The sequence below is a fragment of the Pholis gunnellus genome (genome assembly GCF_910591455.1).
Source record: "Pholis gunnellus genome assembly, chromosome: 15".
In the NCBI taxonomy this organism is placed as follows: Eukaryota; Metazoa; Chordata; class Actinopteri; order Perciformes; family Pholidae; genus Pholis; species Pholis gunnellus.
The window spans coordinates 7,430,613-7,455,537 of NC_136542.1; the positions used below are offsets into that span (position 1 = coordinate 7,430,613).

Below are 24,925 nucleotides of genomic sequence, written 5' to 3' on the forward strand. Positions count from 1 at the left end.
AGTTCATGTTACATTACAGCTGATTAATCCAGAGGTAAATAAGAGGTTAGATCCTCCCCAAAGGTAAAAGCTTTATTCCTCACAGCTGATGGGTTGAACACCAGCAAATGCTCACTGTGACTGGCTGGACCAGTCAGCAGTGAGGGGAAGTGAAGGGGGACAGAGTTTTCAAGAGTTTTGTATGTTTGAATGAAAATCAGCAGACACCTCAAGCTACCATTGTGTCATGTTATGAACCCACATTCTTTCTTTTATGCATCGCTCTTTTTAACGTCTTCCCTTCATCTGCTTCCTAACTCTCACTTCCCATCTTTCTGCTGCTCCTCCAAGTCCTCGTCCCTCGCTTCAGTGTTGTTGAATTATTGAGACAGACTGAAGCGGCCGCTCTCGGCTTTGCATCACAGTTGAGAGAGAGACAGACAGAGAGGGAGATATGGTGGGCAGACTCATCCATGTTTAAAGAGGGGGTTTTGTCCCGAGCCCCGGGGCAGGATGTCAGGTGTGCCGGCGGTGTACGTCGGGGAGGTTTCTCACTCTATGGGAGTGTATGTATGCACCGATGTCCCATCTCTGTACGTTTAGAGGGAGGTCAGAAGGTCACCTCGTGTGGTGTGATGGTGGAAGTAAATTTAGTTTCAGCTGGAGACAGGTCGGGCAAAATGCAGACATCAAAAGTGCGTGAGTGCAAGTCCTGCTATATGGTGTAAAACGTAAGTTTCTCCAGGTCATATAACCTTAAAAACTAGGAAGTAAGGGTCGCTGGAGCTAGCATTCAGATTTGTTACCTTGCCTTATGAATATAGTTCTGGTTGTCTGCTTTTCCATTTTCCTCTCCATCCTGACTCGATTGCCCCTCTGATCCCCTGTACCACCTACTGTTTCTTCCTCTATAAAAACAGGGGCATAACCCTTCTTATGTTCCAGTCCAAACTCATTTCCCTCCTCTTCCCTTTTCTTCACTGTCCTACAGCCGCTCCTCCTTCTTCTTCTTCTTCTTCTTCTTCTTCTCCCCCTCCTCCTCAAACTTCTCCTCCTTTTTCTATGAGCTAGCTTCTGAGCTTTAATAATGCAGTAGGCCAGGTGCACGCACACACAGCCCCTTTTGCAACCCACAGAAGAACACACACACACACGCACCACACATAAAAATTTCATTGAAGGCCTCTTGGGGGGGGGGGGGGGGGGGGGGATCTGCAGTATGATCCTCGTATCCCCAGACACAAGACCAAGTCCTTGACTATTCCCTTTTAGTCAAACTCTTATAGAAAGCTGCACATGTGTTGAGCAAGCCACCCGCAGTGAACAGGGAGATGCGAACGGTATCAATATTTGAAGCTCTGGCTGTGTCTTAAAGCTTCCGGCGAGCCTTTGCCAGACAGTTAAAAACTGTCAACCTCAGTATAGATGCAGGGAATCTATATGTTTTTAAAGTGTGATCAGTAAACGGCAAAGTGCAGAGGTAAAATAATGATCTGTGTGTGTGTGTGTGTGTGTGTGTGTGTGTGTGTGTGTGTGTGTGTGTGTGTGTGTGTGTGTGTGTGTGTGTGTGTGTGTGTGTGTGTGTGTGTGTGTGTGTGTGTGTGTGTGTGTGTGTGTGGGGGGGGCACAATACGACACTGACCTGCATGTGGCAGCGACTTACACTCTACACCAGCGGTCACACAGAGCTTTGTGACCTACAAATTGCCAGGAGCCTCAGAAAGTGGTCAGATTCCCTTGGCTAAAGTGTGTGTGTGTGTGTGTGTGTTAGCAGAACTGCCGTCTTTAGCCTCTCAACAGTGTCATTTGTACAACAAGCGATCTGTCCCACTGTCTGTGTTGAATTAAGCAAGTCGATGCAGCCAGGATGTTATCTTGCTGTTAGATATTGTTGTTATGTTGTGCAGTATATGGTAGATGCATTTAGAGTTCAATAATAATGTTAACCATTGTAATTCACTCTGGGCAGTATAGACTTCAGGCCACGTTTGCTTTGTTTGTTTGTTCATCTGGATGTCTGCCCGCTCATTTAGGGTTCCTTATCTTGGTGGCTATCTGCGAGAGGGGAACACCCTCAGCTATTTATTACCTCCCGAGCAGGACGGCTCGCTGTACACAGACTCGCGTTGTAACTACTATCACTTTTACACAGGCTGGTCTACTAAATGCACATTCAACCTGCGATCGACCTGTTCATAGCAGAAGACTGCTGTCCCACTGAAATCTGTGGTCAGCACTGTGGGCCCATATAAACATTAGAATCGCATAAAAACCAAGCAAAGTCAATGCTCTGAATCTCTTGCACTTAAACTTTTTCAACAATTAAAATGTCAACCTTTAAATTAAATTCCTATCCATAATGTACCACAAAATCTGATTCAACAAACCTCTGCTCAGTGCCGGTTAGGAGGATGTTTATGATTCCCGGTCAGATGCTGCATCAACCGCCGTGTCCGTCTGAAAAGGTGTACTGTGTAATGAGCAGCAGTGTTTAGTCCAGGGTGGATATTCCAATGCCTAACTAGCCGTGCTATACACACACGGTGGGTGCCTTGGTAGGAAAGCCCGGATGTAAACAAGTCCATCCGTAGCTCTGAATTAAAAAACGTTAATAAACATTTACTACTAGCGTGTACTCATTAGCATGTGCCGTGCAGATTGCTTCTGACATTCAAGCAGAACTGATCACGTGTCACGCTTAAATAATAACTTTGTTCTTTGGGATTTTAGATCTTTTTGCTTTTGTTAAAGACAAATTTGATCACACCATTCTTGAGGAGCGTGTATGTAAATCGGCCAGCTGCCGCCCCGCCTCCTGTGATGTCGTTTAGAAAATGTCCCCTGACCATCGGCTCCGTGCTACAGTTATTGTCTATTTGCCTATTCATATCTTTTCTGCGGACTACGTTTGCATACTAACAATGCATATTTTAAAACACATTTGCATACTATAAGTAGTAAGAACTGGTCTGACACATATCGCATCTCCATCATTAACGCACCACAGCAGATGTGACATGTGCATCTGTAGCGTGAGTCAAGGCATTCAGCAGAAATAGTATCTAAAGGAGCGTGTTCTTACCGTGAACATTTTATCATAGGGACACGCACTCAATTGTTGACTAAATGCACCAATGCCATATAGGTTAACCACATATATACAATGCAATTCGTAAACAATATTTTCATTATTGATACAACTATTCAGTTTTTTTATATTTTAGACCAAGAACGCAGCAAATTCTCAATATTTGTGAATCCATCAATTCTCTTTTTCGATTTTATTTGTTTGAAAATGACCTCAATGAAGGATCGACCAATCCTGTTTGAGTTCTAACAAATTCCTCATATCCGCCCCCAAGCGGTTTGTTCAAAGGAGGTTTTTGCAAAAGAGGGTTCCACCCGGTCGCTGAGCGTCTTGTGCCTCATTTCCACGGCTTGGTTCAGCTCGATTTGAATCAACTCGACTCTCTTTTGGTACCAGCTTCTGTCTCTATATTACCTTTTTCGCTGCGACTAGTACCCCCCTCAGCGTAGGTGGGATTTTCAGCGAGCGTCTTTAGCGACGTCATCAAGCTACACTCGCGGAATCCTTTCACGAGAGCCAATCAAACTATATATCGTCTTAAAAGGCTTAAATGCTTAAATAGACATCTCATTCATCCCGCCATTCAACAACAGTTTAAGGAAATAAAGCATTGGAAGAGCAAATAGGCTGTCACTCTTTTTAAAACCAAACTGCACAGCATTATTATCTCAAAGCCATGTTTCATTGATCAGTTCATTGGCTAATGACGGGGAATATGACACTGAGCTACTGTCCTTCTCATTAGGACCTTATTGGCCTGTCAGAGGCCTGTCTGCTCTGGGCACACAGAGCACTGTCATATCCACGCTGCCGCTCGATTGATGGTCCATTAACAGCCTATTAAACACAACTAAGTGAAGGCGTTGGGAGTACAATGTTGGGCCAATGGGGGTTTCCTACTCCACAGCATGACTCTTGTGTCCGTTAATAGACCCCGGTGGATTGCCGTTATCAAGTGTGGCCGGTTATAATAAAAAAAAATCACGGCGAGAGCATTAGAAATATTGTTGAAATGAGTGGGAATGCCTTTCGTGTGAAGCTGTATTTTGTGTGTGTTTTTAAGCTGCTGTTGTGATTTGAAGACGTTGGATGCTCGGGCTTGTTAAGATGCACATGGGCAGTAGCGGCAGAAGTAAACGGGCCACAGACGGGCTGCTGACATGACAACGTCATTTTTACCAAAACCCAGGAACCTTTCTTAGAGGTACTCTGGTGACTCGCCTGCATTTCAGCCAGAGAAACTTAGAGCCAGCTTTGGCTCTTGGGTCGTGGTGTCTACCACCCCAGAAATCCTTCTTCTGTGGTACTGAAGGTTGCTGACTGGTCCAACGCAGCCCTCCAGACAACAACGGCTTGTCTACATTCATACTGCAAGCAAACACTGGCGGTTTTCTAGTGTTGATATGAGGACTCGGGGTGGGAAGCTCTTTAATGTCATCGATGTTCAAACTATACACATGCAGCAGACTTCTCTTATTCATTGAGAAGAAACTTAATGGAGCAGTCGCTGCATGTCTCTTTTCCAGCATCCATTCAAACAACAAAGTCACACAAATGATGTAATTTAGTTATTTCAAGCACAACCACGAAGCCACATTAATCCATTCTTGTTCTGTTAATACCTAACGTTAACTGTTTTTCAGAGGAGGTAAAGATGCAAACACAAATTGAGTTAATAACGTTAAGCCCCAGCAACAGTTCTCGACTAATAGTTTATGCGATTATTTGGTTATTGCTGGTGTGCTTTTGGTTGTGAATGAAGCGGGCCGCACAAAGGAATCTAATCTTAGCTGCAAAATAGCGAGCATTAAGTGCAAATGGGAAGAGTCTTGAGCGTTGAGGAGGCTAAATTTGGTCACTAACAGTTTTGTTTCCCTTTCTGTTTCAGGTTAGCATTATACGTGTATGAGTACCTGCTACATGTGGGAGCACAGAAGTCCGCACAGACCTTCCTGTCTGAGGTAAGGTGACGTCAGTCTATAAACCATTGTTTATGCCTTTTTTTTTTTTTTTTAATGAAAATTGCTTATCCAGAGCGAAGGAGAAGAGATAAAGAATTGATGAAAAATCTCCAGCAAAGAAATCCAGCACATGTGATGACTTCTGAATGTAAAACAGCTTACCTCATTAGTATAACTCCAGCCTTACTGGATGTTTACAACAACGTGTGTCGTCAGTGTGAACATGATTACAGAGCGTACGGTGTTGCATCCATTTTTCAAAAAGGAAACCCTATAAAGATACAGATCATGCTCCCTGTCTGCAGCAACAACAACAACAACAACAACAACAACGCATGCAGTGGACGCTCGTTGACATCCGTGGACATTTTAGTGTTCGTTTCCTCCTAACAGACAGGCTAAGAATGAATGAGTAAATGAATCCAAAACACATTTAACGTGTAGAAAGGGGAACAGAGACAGAGGGAAGAGACTCAGGGAGATGGAGATCGACAGAGCCAGAAAGATGTCTATCTTCACGTCCGAGGCCATTGACAGTTTGAGACTGACTGATTATATGTTCTTAACCTCCGGACCTGCAGACATAATCCTCTCTCTAGTGGCCGCAAGTGACTCTTTTCTCCTCTCCTCTAGATTCGATGGGAGAAGAATATTACATTAGGGGAGCCTCCTGGATTCCTCCACTCGTGGTGGTGGTAAGCGTGACTTTCTCTTTTTTTTCTCCCTTGTCTGTGAGTACAGTAACTATCCATGTCAGGTGCTTGTCAACAGGTTTTTTTTAAAGTACATGTCTTTTTAAAGCTACAGTTGGTAACCTTTGGTCATATTTTCTCAAACTGTCGCTATATTGTGACGGTAGTACATGAGGTATAATCTGTGAAAAAATCACAGGTACCTCTGACTCAAGGTACGCAAGATTTCACCGTGCCCGAAGAAAAACAACCAATCAGAGTCATGGAGTGTCTTAACGCAGCTGTCAGTCACTGCCTGTGAACTCCGATCAAACTGTCAAACCAGGTAGATCAAATATGAATCAAGATTTATTTTTAATGCCCATTTCTCACCTCAAATGGTTTCAGAAACCTATTTTTGTGTACTTTAAAGTTAGCTTTGCTCCGGTCGGTGGGCGGCGCTTGTTTTTGTTGTTGTCTTGACTGTTTTCAACATGGCGGCCGGGACACAAACTTTCTCATTTTGCAGGTAAAGTGTAACTGAAAACAGGCAATACAGTCACACAGTCTTGATTCATATTTGATCAGCACAGCTTTGATCACTTTCAGGAGCAGTGATTGACAGCTGCGTCAGAGAATCCTCGCCTCCGATTGGTTGTTTTTCTTCTTCTTTCTTCGGATCGATCAGGAGCACAATAATCTGTCTCATGCACTACTGTCAGCATAGAGACAGCTTCAGAATATATGACAATTTAGTTTTTTCTTAATTAGTGTTGCCAACTGTTGCCCCCCCCCACACACACACACACACACACACACACACACACACACACACACACACACACACACACACACACACACACACACACACACACACACACACACACACACACACACACACGCACACACACACGCACGCGCGCGCGCGCGCGCGCGCGCGCGCACACACACACACACACACACGTCTCTAGGTTCCATCCCAGCCCTCCATTATTCATTACTTTTATATGCTCAAACAGTAGCTTCATTTAAACGTCCATGTTCTAAAGCTCATGGAAGAGCCATAATTCAAGTTTGACTACATTAAGCTCATATTTAATACAAACATTCAGGTGTTTGTGATTTACTTGATGGTACTCCTCCTGTGTCATGATTAAACATGACTTCCATAGGTGGGAGGTCTAGCAGAGTCTCAGCCTTGGGGTTGACCAGACTCAGCGAGGGCGTGACCCCTCCCTCCCCGTCGTCTCCCCGCCTCCAGTTCTCCATCCTTCACCCGCGTTCCTGAAACAATAGATCCAGATGGTTAGGGAATGGACCCCCCCCCCCCCTTTATAGTCCCCACCCACTCGTCACCCTTTGTGTGCCCTCCACCTCCTACTTTTCTCCTTTGTTCACGTCGGAGAGGGATTCTTAGCAGATTAACCCGTTGCATTCCATCTTTCTTTGTGTCACCTCCTTCCTCCACCCCTTCGTGTCATTTCGGCCCCGGGCCAAGGTTTGACCCTTAGGGTCGTCACCTTAAGCACCGATCAGAGGGTTCTCCCAAAGCCCAACATGAAGGGTTCTCCCTGGAATCACCAGTAAAAGGTTCCACCCAGAACTCCTGTGAGAGCTTCCTCGGAGAACGCGTCTGTGGTCTAATGGTTCCACCTAGAATCCTCTCTGGAGGTTCTACCCAGAACCTTTCCACTTTCTAAGGGTGCCTACAAGAACTTACTCAGGGGGTTCCATGAGATTCATCTAGAACCCAGCCAGGGTTCCACATGGGGCTCCTGGAGGACGATCATGGTTCACAGTCACTGTTTTTAGGAGTTGGTCTCCACTCCGAGCTCATTTTATTCCGACTAGTGAGTTTTTTTCCGACATTACGGATTGACTCAAAATAAACTACAGTGCTCATGTTCATCCTGATGAAAAAAACAAAAACATGTCACCCCGTGCAACAATGCGGCTCATTTATGTGTTCTATTAGCTTTTGGGCAACAATGGAGATCTGTGTCACAGAGGAATGAGGCTTCAGCTACACAGATAATAACTGTTAGTCGGATCAATTGTTAGATTTGGTCTTTTCAGGGGATTTGTTGACAATAAGATGATGTAGTTCATCGCCAGCCTTTTAAATCAATAAAGATAAACTGACTACTTAAGGCTTAACAACTAAACCACCTTACATCTACTTTTAAAGTGCCATTTAAAAAACGCCAGGCAGAACTTATGCTTGTGTGTATCACATGGTCCTCGACACTCTTTTCTAAAGTTTTTATCATGGGACATACCAATGATAATTGTTTATTATAGGATAATATATTGATCTTTCCACTTGCTCCTTCTTCGGGAAGATAAAAGCGCAGCGACCAGAGCTGCCACTGGATTCAGAATAGCTCCACTGTGTTGCTGAAGGCCACTGTACTGAAATTAGTATTGTACATATTCCAATGAAGCAAATATTTAAGAACCTTTTTGGATGTAGAATTACAGACTTGTAAATATGCTCTTAAATAGTCTTCTAGTGTAACTCTTCCCCTCAGGGGGGGTGGCTCTGCTGAGTCAGAAGAATGAACGTCAGGCTTATAAAGCACCATCAGCAATATGAGACCAAGGACATTTTTTAATAAAAAGGAAATTAAGGATCGGAATAATAATTTGAAAACATAAAAGCCTGGCTAAATCCTAAGAACAAGTTTGTTCTCTTGTTCAGGTCGGGACTTAAATCTAGATATACGTATATATTTTTGCACGTATACAAAATATACATTTATATTGTCTTTTATGTGGGCAAACCAGTCTCCTCCTCTTCTTCTTCTCTCCTTGTTTAGGCTTGTCTTAAAAGCAGATAATGAGGATTGAATCCAGTAGCCTCTAAGCATTTCTCCCCGTTGATGTGTCCTTGAGCATCACACTGACATCCTTATCATCTGTAGCTCAACCATGCACTCTGTCCTTATTTTGGTACGAGGAAGTTTTGCGGATACGTCAATATAATCAAAATATTATAAATTCCTCTTAAATGTGCTCAAACGTCTCACAATGGCGCTAAAGATGCCTGTAGTAGGCCTTCCAAATACGACTGTCTATTGAAGTGCAGAGGTGTCTGAAGAAGTCCAGATGTTTGGGAGTCGACATCCCCCGTGTGCGTCGCAGATTGCCAGGACATGTGAAGTGGCTGCCTGATTAGTCCTCGCGTTAGCCATGTCGCCGTTTCACTCGGTTTATAGCACTTCCACTAAATCAATGCACAGAGACTGATTCAATTACGGCCTCTTAGACAGGTAGCACACACACACACACACACAGTAAGCTTTGTGGCTGGCTGTGTGTGTGTGTTTGTGATTTTCCACTTGCAGTGTTCAAATAGACTGAAACAAAAGCTGTCATGGAATCAGTTTATGTATAGAATACCCTCCCAATGAGGCCATTTACCTCATGATGAGGTCATCTTAAATTTTATTATTATCTTTGGTACCGTGGCATCTCTGTCTCAACCAATACTGCAAAAAACATGACAGCCTTTGCACTGATCCTGGCTGTAAGTTACTGCTTATATGGAACGAAGGATATCCGCCATCTGTTGATGAGAGACACCCCCCCCCCCCCCCACCACCCCCCAACTTCAGTGAAACTTCACCCCCAGGTCTAAGCCTAAGTCCACCCACTGCATAATACAAAATGAATAGAAAAGCCAAGAAAAGTGGGCAAGGGCCTGAGTGATGAAATCACACGAAAGCTTCCGCGCAGCGGCGACAAACCTGAACGCTACAGCAGTTTGGGAAATGGGGGTATGGCATGGGTCACTGAATTTGAGGAATTTATTGTTTATCAGACCACAAACGAGACGAGATGAGCCCCTCCGCCACGCTCCCCGCCACTTGGAGAGTACCGTCAACTCAAATTGAGCCGGCGCGGACCCCAACGCCTCCGGAGCTGTGCTGGGACTGTAATGCTACACAGTGATCACAAAAAAAAAGTTTAAAAAAAGGAGAGATGCTGTGGGGAGAGGCGAGAAGGACGTTCACATTCTTTAATTTGGTGACATAGATTTGTCCCCAACTCTGTCTCAGAAATTGGCTTTGCAAGATTACGGCTGATTTTAAAACGGTAGATGGTGTTTCAGCCATTTTCAACCATTAAATACAGATTTTTATGAATGAAATATCAACAGTAACACAAGCATTGATGCGTTTGGTTAAAGTACGTTAATTTAGTTTATCGTTTAAAGAAAAACAAACCCCCCATACCCTCCCGCTTTTCTTACTTCATTTGTGTTCTTTAAATCGTTTTTCACCACCAATAAAATGAAGCGTTGACATGTCATATTCTACATTTGTAATGGTGCCATAGGTTTGTGTTACTTGTGGGACGGGATTTTGTTAAATTCCTTCAAACGGTACTTCATAATCTAATGAAATATACTTTGAACAAAGAAACGGGGTATTTTAGGTTATTGAGCTTAGCTGTGCATGTATGCTTCAGTGTTCAAGTTTAGGGTAAAGAAATGGATGCAGTCAGTGAGAGGTCCATGCAAGTGTGTGTGTGTGTGTGTGTGTGTGTGTGTGTGTGTGTGTGTGTGTGTGTGTGTGTGTGTGTGTGTGTGTGTGTGTGTGTGTGTGTGTGTGTGTGTGTGTGTGTGTGTGTTTTTGAGTGAGTGGCTGATTGAGGGGCCCACACTGGCATTGTGTCCCTCTTGATGCTCAAGTACGTAAGAGGCAGTTTAAGAGCGCTAGGGAGATAGTGAGAGTGTGTGAATGGGTTATGAATAGCTGTTATACATTTGCTTGTATTGCTCTGTATGGTAACCTTTAACCTCTCCCCCCCCCCCCCCCCTTTTTATTTCAGTGTATTCTGGGATTTGTATTGTGCGGCTCCAGACCGAAGGGAGACATGCGAGCACTCCAGTGAGGCGAAGGCCTTCCATGACTATGTAAGTGACAAACCATTTATTTTTCACTGTGGAATCAGTTTCTTTACACGTCTGCCGGAGACACACACGTAAACACACACGTAAACACTGTGTCTATTCTTATAGATACATATTTAAGAGGCAGTGTGAGGATAGTGTGCACCGTTATATTTGGACTGGGAATATAGTCATCAGCTGGACTTAAAACATGTTTCTCAAACAACTACAAATACAAGCTGACTAATTTAACGACACCAATGTAACTACATTGTAACTACAGTTGTTTACTTTATCGATCAATCTACAGATTATTTTACAGATTAGTCTATTATTAGTCTATGTTTTGGTGGATAAAAATGAACCCAACACGATGTCCTCAAAATCCCTGTTTTGTCTGAACAATTTTCCGAAACCTGAAGACAAAGTTAGTTGTCCTCATAATTTAAAAACCAGAACTATGGAACATTTGGTATTTTTCCAACCGTGTTTCTGACTGAGGGTGTTGACATTTGTGATTTTTGGCTATGTGAATAAGATTGACTTGACTGAGAAAACCATAATTCTTGTCATTTTTATTCACAATTGTAGCCTTTTAATAATAGCGTAAAGTTCTGTTTCCAGGTTGTTTTTTTTCCTTTTTAAATATGTGCGCGTCCTTGACGAATAATTCGAAACCTTTGGGCACTTGAAGGAGAAATTCCTCTTTCCCCGCGTCCTGCTGCTCTCTGAGCTCAGAGTCGAGGGTCGGCTATGAAATGTCCTCTCTGGAGATTGTAGAGATTCATGTATTGCCGAGGCGCTCTTCAGCGGGATGGCCGCGCGCTGTCACAGGTGCTCGGTTCCAGGTTCTCCTGCAGAAGAAGTCCAACTATGAACAGCTCCTCCACGCTGCATAGTAATAATGCAAATACGTGTTTCTCCACCACCAGGGGAAACTGTAACTGTATCCACTCGTGTGTAAATGTCATGTGTCGTGATTGACACTGTGCGTCTGCTTTCAGCCTGTCCTCTCTGGTCAAGAGTGTGCGTGTGTGCGTGTGTGCGTGTGTGTGCGTGTGTGTGTTTGTGTGTGTGTGCGGCGTGCGCTGTATAGTATAGTGTGGGGAGATAATGGAATAGAGTTCTAATCCGGTAATCCCAGCACTGGGCCGAGGCTAAGCCAGGGATTTGTGTGTGTGTGTGTGTGTGTTCGTATGTGTGTGTGTGGTTGTGTATTTTTGGACGGGGGGCATCTTTGGCAACCAGCCCATAGATGGAGGTTGGAGGGGCTCAGTGCCCGTGTGCCAGTTAACCCTGTGTGTGTGTGTGTGTGTGAGTGAGAGAGAGACTATATAAATGCAGATGGGTGTGCTACATGGTTGCTCGCTGTCTGCTCCCAACAGTGATAAAGTGAAGGAGACGGGACCGGTTTAATTTTGGCTCCAGCCCCCTGAGGCTAGTCTCGGAGCACAGGTCCTTTTCTACTGCTTTCAAAAGAATAAGCCGGTTAGAGGCATCGGAAGGGGGGGGGAAAAAAGGAAAAAAGATTTCACCTTAGCTCAAAAGAGTTTCTTGGTCTTTTTGAGGATTGCTAGATTGCAAGTCAGCATTTAAGAGGTATTATCACAGTTCTCTCAGCTGGCAGCAGAGACGCAGAACAGGTTTACGGCCACAACACTGGTTATTAAAGAAAGGCAGGGGCGGAGATCTGAGACACCTGCTGGTTTGTTTATGTCGAGTTTGGTGCTTAGCATTGCTTTTAAGTATGCAGTTGCTTTATGACACACAGTGTGGAGCTGTAACTTGTGTTTGATCATCATGTCATGCATTGATTCATTAGCTGGCTTGATTAGCAGTGTTCATTCCTGAGTCAGTCTTAAATCTGATGTTTGGCGTCTTCACTAGCGACTTGCTCAGCCCTTTTGTAACACATGCATTCTCTAACGTACAGATTTCTTTATTTCATTTATAGTTCCAGAATCAATTTGACAAAAGAAAAATAACTGTGCTTAGCATTAGAATTAACTTTTATTTCTTAAAAATGTCTTTTAAAAAGACGTGCCATCAAAGGCAGAGTTTGAGCCTGTTGTGGAAGCCATTTTTTGCCGTTTCTTAACTGGGAAGCATTGCTGGACATTCTTTTATTAGTTGTATGAGTGTTATTTGTATTCATATTCGCAGTAATAGTATTATGAGTCCACTCTACATTTTAGTAGTGACAGTTGAGTGAGTGGAATGAGACAGAGTGCACTGTTTTTTTGAGGAGCAGCTCCAGACATGTTTTGAGCAGAGTGAAGAACACAACGTTTACCCTCCGTGTCTTTCTTTCTTTCATGCGTTTCTTTTTTTGTGTGGAAGAAATATAAGTGTGCCTATTTTTCCAGCTCACCTCCCTGCTAGCGTGATAGTAGACCCTGCACCACATGTAGACGGTGGCAATAAGCCTATTTTGCGTTGTATTCTCCTCCCCTTCCTCTATCTGATTGGGTTAAAGAATACGGACTACCCTGCACCTCACCTGCACCTGCAACAAGCGTATCGACATAACGGCTGGTCGCAGAAGAAGAGAGCGCAACAAGATGACGTAGCAAAAAAGAGCGGCAGACAAAACTCTATTTGTTTACCTGCGCTGTTGCTCCTCACTCTTGCTTTACACATCGGCCCACGTTTGTCACTTCTCCCACATTACTTTCTCACTCGTCTTCCCTCGTCTTTCGCATGTTCACATCATGTTTCCTTTTCTGCTTGTGGGTTTTCTGCGACATCTGCATCTTTCTTCCCTCCCCCTCTTTACGATATTTCCTCCTCTCTCCTTGGCCCAATAGACCAGTCCGCCTCCTCTCCGTCTCACTCGCCTTATCGCTCACTCCCTCTCTCCTCCTCTTTTCGTATCTCTGGCCTGACCCCCTCCCTCCCTTGCTCCCTCACCACCATTACTACCTCTGTTCCTGGGAGAAGATTGATTGCCTAATCTAGCTGTTTACCCACAATGCCTAGTTGTGCCGAAGAGGAGAGGGCAGTGTAGACATGAAGAAGAGACAGTTAAGGTATTTGAAAATGGAGTGAGTGGGAAAACGTCAACACAACGAGAGAGGGGGGAGGAAAGGTTTATATTTATTTTATGTCGAGTTACCACAGGAGATCTTGTGTGTGTACATTTTACACTAAAATAATGGTTCTTACATTTAATTAAACTTCACATTTCTTCTAAAACTCTACTTGTTTAGCAGTTAGTTTGATTAGATTGACATAAATATGACATTGCAATATATTAATTGTGTGTATTTAAATATACCATCTCCTTTTCAGAAGTACAAACTGTATAGTATTTAAGTACTAGCAACAAGTATACATTCGAACACTTTTTAGTACCTTAAATAATTACACTGGTGTAATTTTTCCTATTGCCTTAAAGGTTCATTAAATATTTAAGCCCAGCTGTATTGGTTGCAGTTACCGACTGTCTGTCATGCTGCAGGTTTGCTTTACCCACTTTTTAAAAATGTTTCTTCAAAAAGCCATTAAAACAAATCGCACGTTATTCAGCATTTAAACAACCTGCGATGACGTTAAGTCTGTTTCCATTGTCTACCTGCAGTGTTTTTTTCCGAACTTAACCGTAAGGCTAAAATAATATTAATTTCAGTTGAATCAAAAGAAGCTCCATTTTCCCAAAAGATACTTTGCCTTGACCTCTCGTTCAGCCTCTTCTTTGCCACCAGCGCTATCAGCGCTTCAGGAAAGGAAGACGTGGAAAGAGCTCCATTAAACGTGATAATTAGCTGTTTGATGAAGGAACATGTGTTGAACAGTTTGATGTATTATTACACAGGTGAAAAAGCAGCAATGTGTCTCTGTGTTATTTAAAATATTTTTGGGGGATACTGTAATTCTTGATTTTGTTTCTTGACGTAAACAACATAGTGACCTAAAAAACACTTGAATGATGGCTGACAAGTTCAGCCAGTCTTGAAGTGAAAGTTTGACACGTGTGGACAAAGTGAGCACCATTATATTGTATTATTAATATACATGTAGCATCAGCATCCGTGCGGAAGTCTTTTTAGAAATCTTAGTTGAAGTAATATTCTTGTTCTCATTCTTCTCGTATTCTTGTCTTTGGCCCTCTCTGGAGTGTTGGCTAAGTGGATGTTGTGTCTGCAGCAGGTATTAGTGCCTTCATCCGGTGTGTGCATGCATGTGTGTGTGTGTGTGTGTGTGTGTGTGAGCGCATGTGTGTGTGCACGAGGCCGCCAGTCTGGTTCAGTACTGATGCTTTGGCAACAGCTTTTGGGGAAACGTGTGTGTGTGTGTGTTGTTTGTTGTGCCAGTTTTGAGGACCAGCTGGGCTGTCAGAGATTGTTTGTGTGTGTGTGTGTGTGTGTGTGTGTGTGTGTTTGCATTTGTTTGTCAGACGTGACGGTGAGAGTAGCAGCCGTATCCTGTTGCTCCAGAGCGAAACACACTGTTTTGACTGGGCTGATAAATTAGCCAGATCTCCACAGTCAGCTATTTTTTTCCTCCCATCTCCTCACTCTCACTCTCTTCCATCCTCACTCCTCCTCCCCCCCTCCGTTTCTTTCCTTCTCTCTGCGCGCTAAGGACAGCAGGTCAAGGAGACAGTGATGAGGTACATATCAGTGTGAACCAGAATGTAGATTAGTACCCTCTCCAGGCTGGGACACGCTTAAATACAGACACACACACACACACACGGATACATGCGCTGTCTCCTCCCACCTCTCTCCATCCAGTGTTTATGTCTCTGTCTTTATCCCTGTGAAAGGTATCAGGCGGAGGTCAATAATGTGTTGAGCACTATTGATCTGTCCGGTAGGTCCTATGGGTGAAAGAGAGGGAGAGGGAAATGGAGAGGGAGGGATCAATGCTGCAATTCTGTATAGCCATCTACATACTGTACTGTACCAGCCAATCAGATCATTAGTCTTTTGTTCTCTGATAGATTGTTCATCAACATTGTGGGTTTGCATTAAGGAGGAAAAGCAAACACGACACGGCGTCCTCGCAGGGAGCCACAACTGTGGATTAGCGCGTCACAGTTTAAAATTAGTTTTTGCCACGAAGACGACCCTCGTGGTGACGAAAGGAGCCGGATTAAATGTATGACACGGTGCTTTGGGTTGTCTACATTAAAGCAGAGTGAATGTTTACATAAGGAATCAACGGTTGTTGCTTTCTGTTGCATTTCTGAAGCAAGATCTTAACCTGCTTCCTACAGACCGAACCAGTTAACCCCCCCCCCCCCCCCCCCCCCCCTCGGAGTATCTTCACTTAAGTATCAGAATAGCTTGATACCAACAACCAACTGCTGTGTGTGGAAATGTGACTGTAACCCCCCCCCCCCCCCTCACGTCCTCGTTTAGTCTATAACTATAACATGTCAGAAAACAGTGACGTCTTCAGATGGCTATGCTATACTGTCTCTTTTGGAGGGTTTGCAATGTTGGAACCGGTACATTTAGGGTGTTGAAAAGAAATCTGAATGAATATTTAATGATTATTTTAATGAAATAGGGCTGCTCCCTCTTCGTCACTCAGTCGCCTAATCGCTCGTTGTGGTCGTCTTTTTTTTTTATTATGCTTTTTCATGCTCGATGACTTATTTCCCAGAAACATATAAGCACATCTCTGGTTAACACAAGATTTAAAGTGGTGCTTTCGTGGAAATCTTGGTGGAGAAGCTTCGTTTTTTTCTGCTACATCCAAGCTGGACTCATTTAATGCTTTGGTGCTTTTTTTTTTTAAGGGGCATCTCACTGTATTTTGGGGTCTTTTGGGGGAATGGGGGTGAACAGCTGCAAAGGTCACTGGCCACTTTCTTTTTAGAGAAATCGGTGGAATGCTGTCTGAAAATATCACACTTGTCAGAAAGTCGGCCTACAATCCTCTTTATTTTCATTATGTTTAGCTAGAATACACATGTTCTCTGTTTAATATGTGAAAATCAATATTAAATATTTCCACATATACCAGTGCCAATCGCTCCATCTCTACAGGCTGGAGTGACAAAGTAGTTGAACTCTTATTTTAGCTTTATGTTAATGCGCACAATACGATACTAATTGCTCTTGTCCCGATGTTATATGTTCTGGCAAAGAAAGTCATTAAACTGGCACATTCTTATACTAAAGCTAAAGTTGGGGGTTGTGAAGCAGCTGCAGTTCAGGCCTGTAGTCCAGATAGAGTGTTATTGATAGCAAGAAACATAAAAACCTAGCTAATAATATTTTTGTGCCGACGTGGCTCCAGGATGCTTTGACACCGTTGTTTGCGCAGCGCTGCCGAGGAAGGCCATTAAAAAATGTCTCACAGTTTAAACAGTGTAAATATTCCCAGACATTTGAAAATGTGTCCCGTGGGTTTTGTTGAACTTTCAGCCGGCTTCAATGAAAGCAACGTATTCTCCTCCTTCCTGCTGCATGTCGGGGCATTAAAGCCCCTGTTTTTAAGTTGCGCTGCCTTTTGGCACACTCCTCTCCATACGTTCAGCCGGAGAATGAATAATTCAGCTCGGCTACAAAAATCCATGTTCATTATATCAACTAATTAGTGCAGCACTAATGTCTGCTGTGGATTGTCTTCTGGAACTTGTTTCTTTGCATAAAGGTACGGTCTACCTGTGTGTTGTGCCTGCTTGTTTACCTGCATCAATGTCAACAAGACATTCACGGTCGATCCCATCTAGAGTCAAGGAGTCTTATTTCCGAGCGTTGAGTTGAAAATGGAAAAGGTAGATATAGACAATACTGTGGGCGCCACCAGAACAACTACAAAAAGCTCCGTTTGATCCTTTTTGTGTTTCCCCGGGCCAGTTGGTTTTAATAAAGACCGACTGCATACTAAACCTACCTCTGCATGCTTCCATCATTAACAGTCTACGGCAATAACGTGACCAAGTGATTGATTGTGAACACAAATCTCTCTTCTTCTTTTTTCCTCCCCATCATTTCTTCATTTAACTCGCTTTCTCTCTCTCTGTCTCTCTCTCTCTCTCTCTCTCGCTCTTGCATCTTCTTATTCTCTCTCTCTCGCATCTTCTTATTCTCTGCCTCTCTCTCGCATCTTCTTATTCTCTGCCTCTCTCTCGCATCTTCTTATTCTCTCCCTCTCTCTCGCATCTTTTTATTCTCTCTCTCTCTCCTTCTTATTCTCTCTCTCTCTCCTTCTTATTCTCTCCTTCTTCTTCTCTCTCTCGCATCTTCTTATTCTCTCTCTTGCTCGCCCTCTCTCTCTCTCTCTCTCTCTCTCTCTCCTGGAGCGGGGGATGCCAGGGGGACAGAGTGCAGATAGGACCTGTCTCCATAGCAACAGCTTCTGCAAGCTGCTGACACCCTACTGGGGGGGGGGATAGTACAGGGGTTGGGGCACAGGAAGGTGTGTGTGTGTGTGTGTGTGTGTGTGTGTGGTGTGTGTGTGTGTGTGTGTGTGTGTGTGTGTGTGTGTGTGTGTGTGTGTGTGTGTGTGTGTGTGTGTGTGTGTGTGTGTGTGTGTGTGTGTGTGTGTGTGTGTGTGACAGTGCTGGGAAAAGAAGTGAGGGGGGTCACGGAGAGGAGAAAAGATGGAAAGAAAAGTGTGCAGAAGAAGAGATGAGAGGGAGGGGGGAGGATGGAGGAGGAGAGAAAGAGGCAGCCGACCCGGCTTCTTCCCCAGGGACTCAGTGGCCTGCTCATGTTCACTAGCGGAATTAGCATAAATATGGGGGGAGGTGTGTGTGTGTGTGTGTGTGTGTGTGTGTGTGTGTGTGTTTCTTTCTTTCCCCATTTTTATGTGTGTTGGTTTCAGATTGTCAGGAGAAGAAGGGCAGTGAGTGTGTTTGTGTACATGCGTGTAATTGGTAATATGCGTTGTTGTCCAAGCATACACTGTATGTCACATGGAAATTGTGTGTTCGTTAGGTGTGTTCGTTAGGTGTGTTCGTGTTGTGTGTGTGTGTGTGTTTGTGTGTGAGTGAGAGAGCCCGCCCCTCCCCTGGGTCTTAAACCCCCTCCCTGTTCTGGTCCTGTAGCCTGTGGTTCTCCCCTGTCTGCCTCTCTGTACTGACGGGCTCCACTTTATGAGCCTGTGATGCAACTCTTTGTGAGTTCCTGTGTGTGTGTGTGTGTGTGTATGTGTTTGTGTGTTCATGTGCATGTGTGTGTTTGTTCCGGCGTGCTTATGTAAGCACTCTGAACACGCGTCTTGGTCTATGTGTGTTGACAAGAATACAGTTATATCATATTTAACTCCCGGGCTGAATCCTTCACCCCCTCTCCTCTATCCTAGACTCTCGTTTTATTTTCTCCATCTTGTTTGATTGACGTGAAGGCGATTGGAAACAGTAGTATTATTGTTCATATGTGTTAATATGATCAGTAATAGTTAAACAGTTGGGCTGATCAGGTTTAGGTCCTTTGTGTTCCGAGTCCTTTAACATTGGATATCTGCCAATACCGACTCTGTTCCAGTACTTATATTTACTTAAATGTTGAATCTGACTCATTGAAATAACAATAAGAGCCTTCAACATGCCGCCCACCTCAATTTTGATGAGCTTAATCAACATACCGAAGGTCATGATTCAAAACTATAAAGTTGCTGAACTTAAAATTGTTCCAAATATCTAGCTGAACGAATGCTTCTCCTGAATTTGACGTGAAAGCGATCAGCTGGAGAGAAGAAGTATCACTCGGCTGGATTTGTGGAAACTACAGAAACACTCGGTCCACTCGTGGTTGTGCAGCGGTGTCCGCTTTATTTAGTCAGACACCGATCTATTAAAACACGCTCGGTTCAGCCCCCCCACGGCATCTAGTCCTCCTTCATTTTAGAATGTGCATGTACTTTGAGTACATGTAATGCTCTATGATCTACAGTATTGGTGTGTATTATATGTTGTGTATATTATAAACCTTTCGCATTCCAGCTGTCTTAAAATGGACGCTAGTAGCCCTTAATTGCTAAAGAACAGCACAAACTCAACTTATTTGCTGATGACTTGTTGCTATTTTTTGAAGTAGTTTTTCCATTAATCATATTTAGGATTTAAATAATGATCGTTTTAGATATGATGATTTGAAATAAACGTGTGCAACATTTGCCAGTTATAAAAAAATATTTGTAATCAGCAAATGAGGCGTCAAATAAATGCAATGCTTACACATTACATTGTAATGTTCATGATTTATTTTCGATATTTAATGACAACCGGCCTTAAATAAGATAATTGTAAACTAACAAAAGCAGAAGAAAAAAAAGTGTGTTTAAATAAATAAAAAATGTACAAAAGTGAAACTGCCTTAAATGAAATAAACCAAAAGATGGAAAACATATTCTTGATATATTCTGGAAATTTGAGTATAAAATGAGACGCAAAGATAACACGGTAGTTTCTTTTACATAAGAAAGAAGCACTTTGTATTATTTTGTGATGCATTACATCGTCACCTACAGACAAACTTACACAGTTGAATGTACACATCTGACACATTGAAGGAAAAATGACTTTATAAAGTTCTGATATTTCTCTGTTCTTTAGTTCTGTGGGAAGAAGACATCGGAGAGGTTATACTTCTGCTGTTTGTGAAATAACCAAATAATAAAACAAACCGTAGAGCTGTGAGATGGACCATAATGGCTACTAAATATAATCATGAATCATCACATACCTTGTAGAGGTTTTCGGCTCCTATCGGGCGATACATTTTGTCTCGTTGCAGCTTTGTGTCACTGAGACTTCATGGATGTTTCTCCCAGAGACCCGACTCTTCTACAGCAGCACTAAAACATTTTCTGTAGGATTTCTCCGTGTGACTTAGCTTGTTCAGAGCTATTGTTTTTTTCCCTCCTTCTCTACCACAGATTCAGGAATTTAAAGGTTTCAATCGAAGACACTTTTCTGAATTAACCTTAAACTTTTAGATGGAGTTTGCTGCTATTGCAGGTGCAGACACTGCCCCCTGTAGTAATATTTTGGCCAGTGCACGATGTACATAAATATCACTGTAGAGCAGATGGAGACACACACACACACACACACACACACTGACACTTTTACACAAACCAGCACATTTAATCACTGTACTTGTGTGTTTCAGAGCGCAGCAGCAGCGCCCAGCCCTGTGATGGGCAACATGCCCCCAAACGACGCCATGCCAGGTGGTCCCATGCCCCCAGGCTTCTTCCAGGTATGACTTACCCCCCCCCCCCCACCCCACCGTCACTGTCCTGTTCACACCTCCATCACCTCCGACAACACGCATCTCTGTCTCTCTCCCATTCATACACCTGACTCTCCAAAGACAAATCACGTAACGTTGAGGCAGTATTTGCATATTCTTTGAATTCCGTCTCCAGCACCTTGAGATGGTTTATTGTATCTCAAAGTGCAGTATATTACCTTAATTCAGTCGAGTTTTAAAGAATAAGAATTTGCCCACCTATTGACAACCACTTATATACATTTAAAGATATAACAGTGTTGGTGTTTTGGGCAGCGATACGACTTGGTGAAACTTTGTGATCATACATTTTTCAGCTAATAGGGTTCGTTTAGCTTAAAAAGATTGAGAATTTTTGGAACCTGTAAGAAATATCTGTTAAAAAAAACATGTTTTTACATTTAGTCAGATATATGTTTATAACTAAATGTTATCTTATGTAAAACAAAAAGAAGATCAGGTGATGTATTATTGGATTATTGATAAAAATGTCAATATCGGCCTCAGAAATCCAGTATCAGTCGAGGTCTAGTAATTAAGTCCTTCGTTCTAAAATCAATAAAGGCGTTTCAGATGACACCACAAGTCCGACTCTCCCACTTGTTTTTCCCACATTTTTTCCAAACATCGTTTATTCCACTCTCAATGTTAACACCCACCCGAGCCTCTGATGCTCACACCGTTCATTCATCTGTGGCTCGCTCTCGCCGGGCTGCCCTTCGACCGATCCGTGATTCAACCATCCCGTATTCATCCTCTCTCCGCTCCCGCCGTCTCCGTCTCCGACCCGTCTCGGCTCTGTGAAGGGAAAGGTTTTAGTGTGGGAGACGGCTGTCTGAAGAGTGAAGAGAATGAGACGCATGCACACACAAAACACAAGCAGGCCTACGTGCACACGTTCACAAACAAACACACACACACACGCTTCCCCCCGTGAGGCAGTGGTGTGATGGACAGCACTGGCATTTGGCAGGAGGCACGATAAGGTGGTGGAGAAGAGTCAGAGGAGGGGGGGGGGGGAGACACGATTGAGAGAGGGATGGATGGATGGAGCTGAAAAAGAGAGGGAAATGTGAAAGATCGGTGCCACCAGGACTGTGGCCCGGTGTTTGTTTCTACCTACCACTCCATTGTTTGCTTGCTGAGAACGAGGCAATGTGCTGAGAGGATGGTGGTGATGGTGAGAGGGGGGGGGGGGGGGGTGGATTAGTGAGAGTACGACTGTGAATAAGCACGGGGAAGCGTTGGGGGAGAGATGGTGGGGAGAGACACATGGACGTGCTATTTATAACATTGGTGGGGGAGTGAGATTGGGCGAGGGTTTGTGTGTGTGTGTGTGTTGTGTTCAAGGGACCTCATTGTAACGGAAAGCTCCGGTTGTTTGCTGCAAATATGGCTCATATTCACGGTTACTTAATAATCTGTTCTGTTACAATAATGAGTTTTTTGACCTAAACAATGTATTTTTTTTGTTGACATGTTATATTCTTTTCATTTAACAAAAGAGGCCACAATCTTTTTTTCTTTATCAATTAATGTGCCGATTTATATTATCTGTTAAATAGATTAAACGTTCTTTTTCTATCTGTCAGAAAGTAATAAATCAGCTTCCCAGAGCAGGTGATGACTTCAAATGTCTCGTTTTGTCCAATCAGCAGTTTGAGAAGAGAAGAGATGAGGTTACTGACCGTCATAAGACTGTTGCATAATGAGTTATTTATTAGGGGCCGTTAACCTCTTGTCTCGGGGTGAAATGTCAGCAATAACACAGCAGTGTCCGAGAGGACCGGGGGTTGCTTTCTTTGCTACATTGTTAACTGAAGTAGGCTCACAATAAACAGGAAAAAAACAAAACCTCCCAACTGTAACTTGTTTTTGTTTTTGAACATCTTTGTGGTCTGAAGTTGCCACTAGTGCCTGTCCTGCTGCTTCTTGTCCTGCTGCAGTGAGCCTTTGGCAACGCTGCCCCCATGTGGTTGAGCAGAAAACTCCACTTCGTCCTTTGACCCGAGGGTCCCACGGATCATCTCTTTCATCAAACACGCGCGTGTTAAAGCGATCCAGCAAAAATAAATATTTCTTTTAATTCTGTGTCTTTTGTTGAGGAGTACATTGTCTTTTGTTGAGGAGTACATTATCTAACTTGCTCCTCTTCTTCCTCCTCAACCTAAAGACTCCCCCCCCCCCTGACTCCCCCTCTCCCTTCGCTCTCCTTTTTTTAAATGATTTTGATCGGGTAATTCCTCCAGGTGTAAAGCCCACTTTTGGGCCCTCCCCTCTCTGATATCGCTCTTCTTTCTTAAAGGGACCACCCGGCTCTCAGCAGTCCCCCCACACACAGCCCCCCCCACACAACCCCAGCAACCCCATGATGGGACCCCATGGCCAGGTAAGACGCAAGCTCTTTCTCTCAAACACCCCGCTCTCTTTCATTCCCACTAAATCTCCCCCCCCCCCTCACCCACACACAAGCTCTTTTTCTCTCGATGCACTGCTCTCACGCTCTCCTCTTCCTCTCCTACCCTGGAGCCCCGTTAGCTCTAGTTTTGTCCTGGCTAACTCCTCGTAGATGTCGGCCCCTCCGGTCCCTCTCGGCTTCTTTTTTTTTCCTCTTTTTTTTTAATGAAAGCCAAGCATCCAGAGGCAGCAGGGGCCCGCTCCTCTCCAAGGCCCAGAACCGGCAGTCCCTGTGTGGGATGAATAATTCACTCCTTGCCCCACCCCCAGAGCAGCTTGTGGGGGGTTGCACACTTATCTGCTCCTCCACTCTTAACACACACACACACAGTATGCTCCCCTCTGCTCTGCTTACTTGTTCTTGCACCTTATAAATAAAACAGGGGACAGGCACTGTGGACACCTCGCATATAAGCACAGAACACATGGGTACACGTATGTCCTCCCGCTTTACACACATATAGAAAGAGTTTTGAGTTAAACTTAAAAACTAGATAAGAAAAGTAATTTATTCAGCAGCAGTAATGAACTTTCATTCTCAGTCAGCGTGTGTTTCAACACTTCTCCAGAACAGGAGCTACAGATGCCACTGTGGAGTTTGTAAAGCTAGTCTTTGCCCATTAACTGCGGCAGCCCGGCTCTTCATTCTTGTGGTTTCTGGTTTCCGTGTCTTGTGTGCGAGAGAGTGTGGACATGCTTCCTTTAAGGCTTTTGGACGGCGTTGCTGGCCTGAGGTGTCTCTAAACTACGCAGGCAGACCACAGGCCGAATCGGCTTACACCACAGCGAGAGCAGGGCCGTGTGCGCAGGGAGCTGTGTGAGCGCTGTCGTCACACACACACACACACACACACACACACACACACACAGACGCACACACACACCTCCATGCTTTGAGTGTGTGTGTGTGAGCAGGTATTGTTAAAAATGATAAAACACGTACTAGCTGAAGTTTATTTTTTTATGTTTCTGGCCGGATGTGTTGATGATCCGTCGGTGTCATCTTCCATTCTCCATCTCCACCGTGTCCATCTGTGTGTCCCCCGTGCTGCTCCGCTTTGAGAGCTCTTGGATTTATCAATAATGAAATTGTTGTTTTCTTTGTGTCTCTTTTCCCAACACTTCCCACCTTCAACCCTCCTTTCTTCCCCTTTCCTCCATTTCTCTCTGCAGCCTTTCATGTCACCACGGTATCCAGGTGGACCGCGCCCCGCACTCCGAATGCCAAATCAGGTACATGAGCAGTGTTTTTTTTTTTTTTTGGGGGGGGGGGGGGGGGGGGGGGTATTTCTCAGACACTGTTTTTGTTGAGTATCTGTGTTGCCACGTGTGAAGGTGAGTCGGTATTTCAATCAGTTTCCATGTCTGGTCTTTCCTCAGCCTCCGGGGGGAATCCCTGGATCTCAGCCGCTCCTGCCGAGCAGTTTGGACCCGACAAGACCGCAAGGTGAGGCTCGTCCAGCTCTCGTAGGCGAAATTCTGGTTCCCTGTCATGAAATGTGTTCATTTCGTTAAGTAGACGTTGTCTATAATAGATGATGAGTCTACTAGGGCTGTAACGAATAGTCATTTCCATAATTGATTCATCTTGAGTAATTCTTCAACTGAATAATTACTTCTATAGTAGTTTCCTCCAAAAAGGACAGTACTGAAAACAATGTGATATAAATATC

The 24,925-nt window shown here is 43.9% G+C and overlaps 1 protein-coding gene across 2 annotated transcripts in view; it reads left to right on the forward strand.

The window, feature by feature from the left end:
- The window catches only part of LOC306707211 (single-stranded DNA-binding protein 3), a 33,403-nt gene that overhangs the window by 1,492 nt on the left and 6,986 nt on the right, over positions 1 to 24,925 (forward strand). For both annotated transcript variants that reach the window (XM_079174591.1, XM_079174590.1), the window contains exons 2-8: positions 4,956 to 5,028; positions 5,662 to 5,723; positions 10,536 to 10,620; positions 20,673 to 20,762; positions 23,101 to 23,184; positions 24,426 to 24,485; positions 24,633 to 24,699. In XM_079174591.1, coding sequence (XP_079030717.1) covers positions 4,956 to 5,028; positions 5,662 to 5,723; positions 10,536 to 10,620; positions 20,673 to 20,762; positions 23,101 to 23,184; positions 24,426 to 24,485; positions 24,633 to 24,699 — 521 coding nt within the window. The remainder of the gene's footprint in view (positions 1 to 4,955; positions 5,029 to 5,661; positions 5,724 to 10,535; positions 10,621 to 20,672; positions 20,763 to 23,100; positions 23,185 to 24,425; positions 24,486 to 24,632; positions 24,700 to 24,925) is intronic.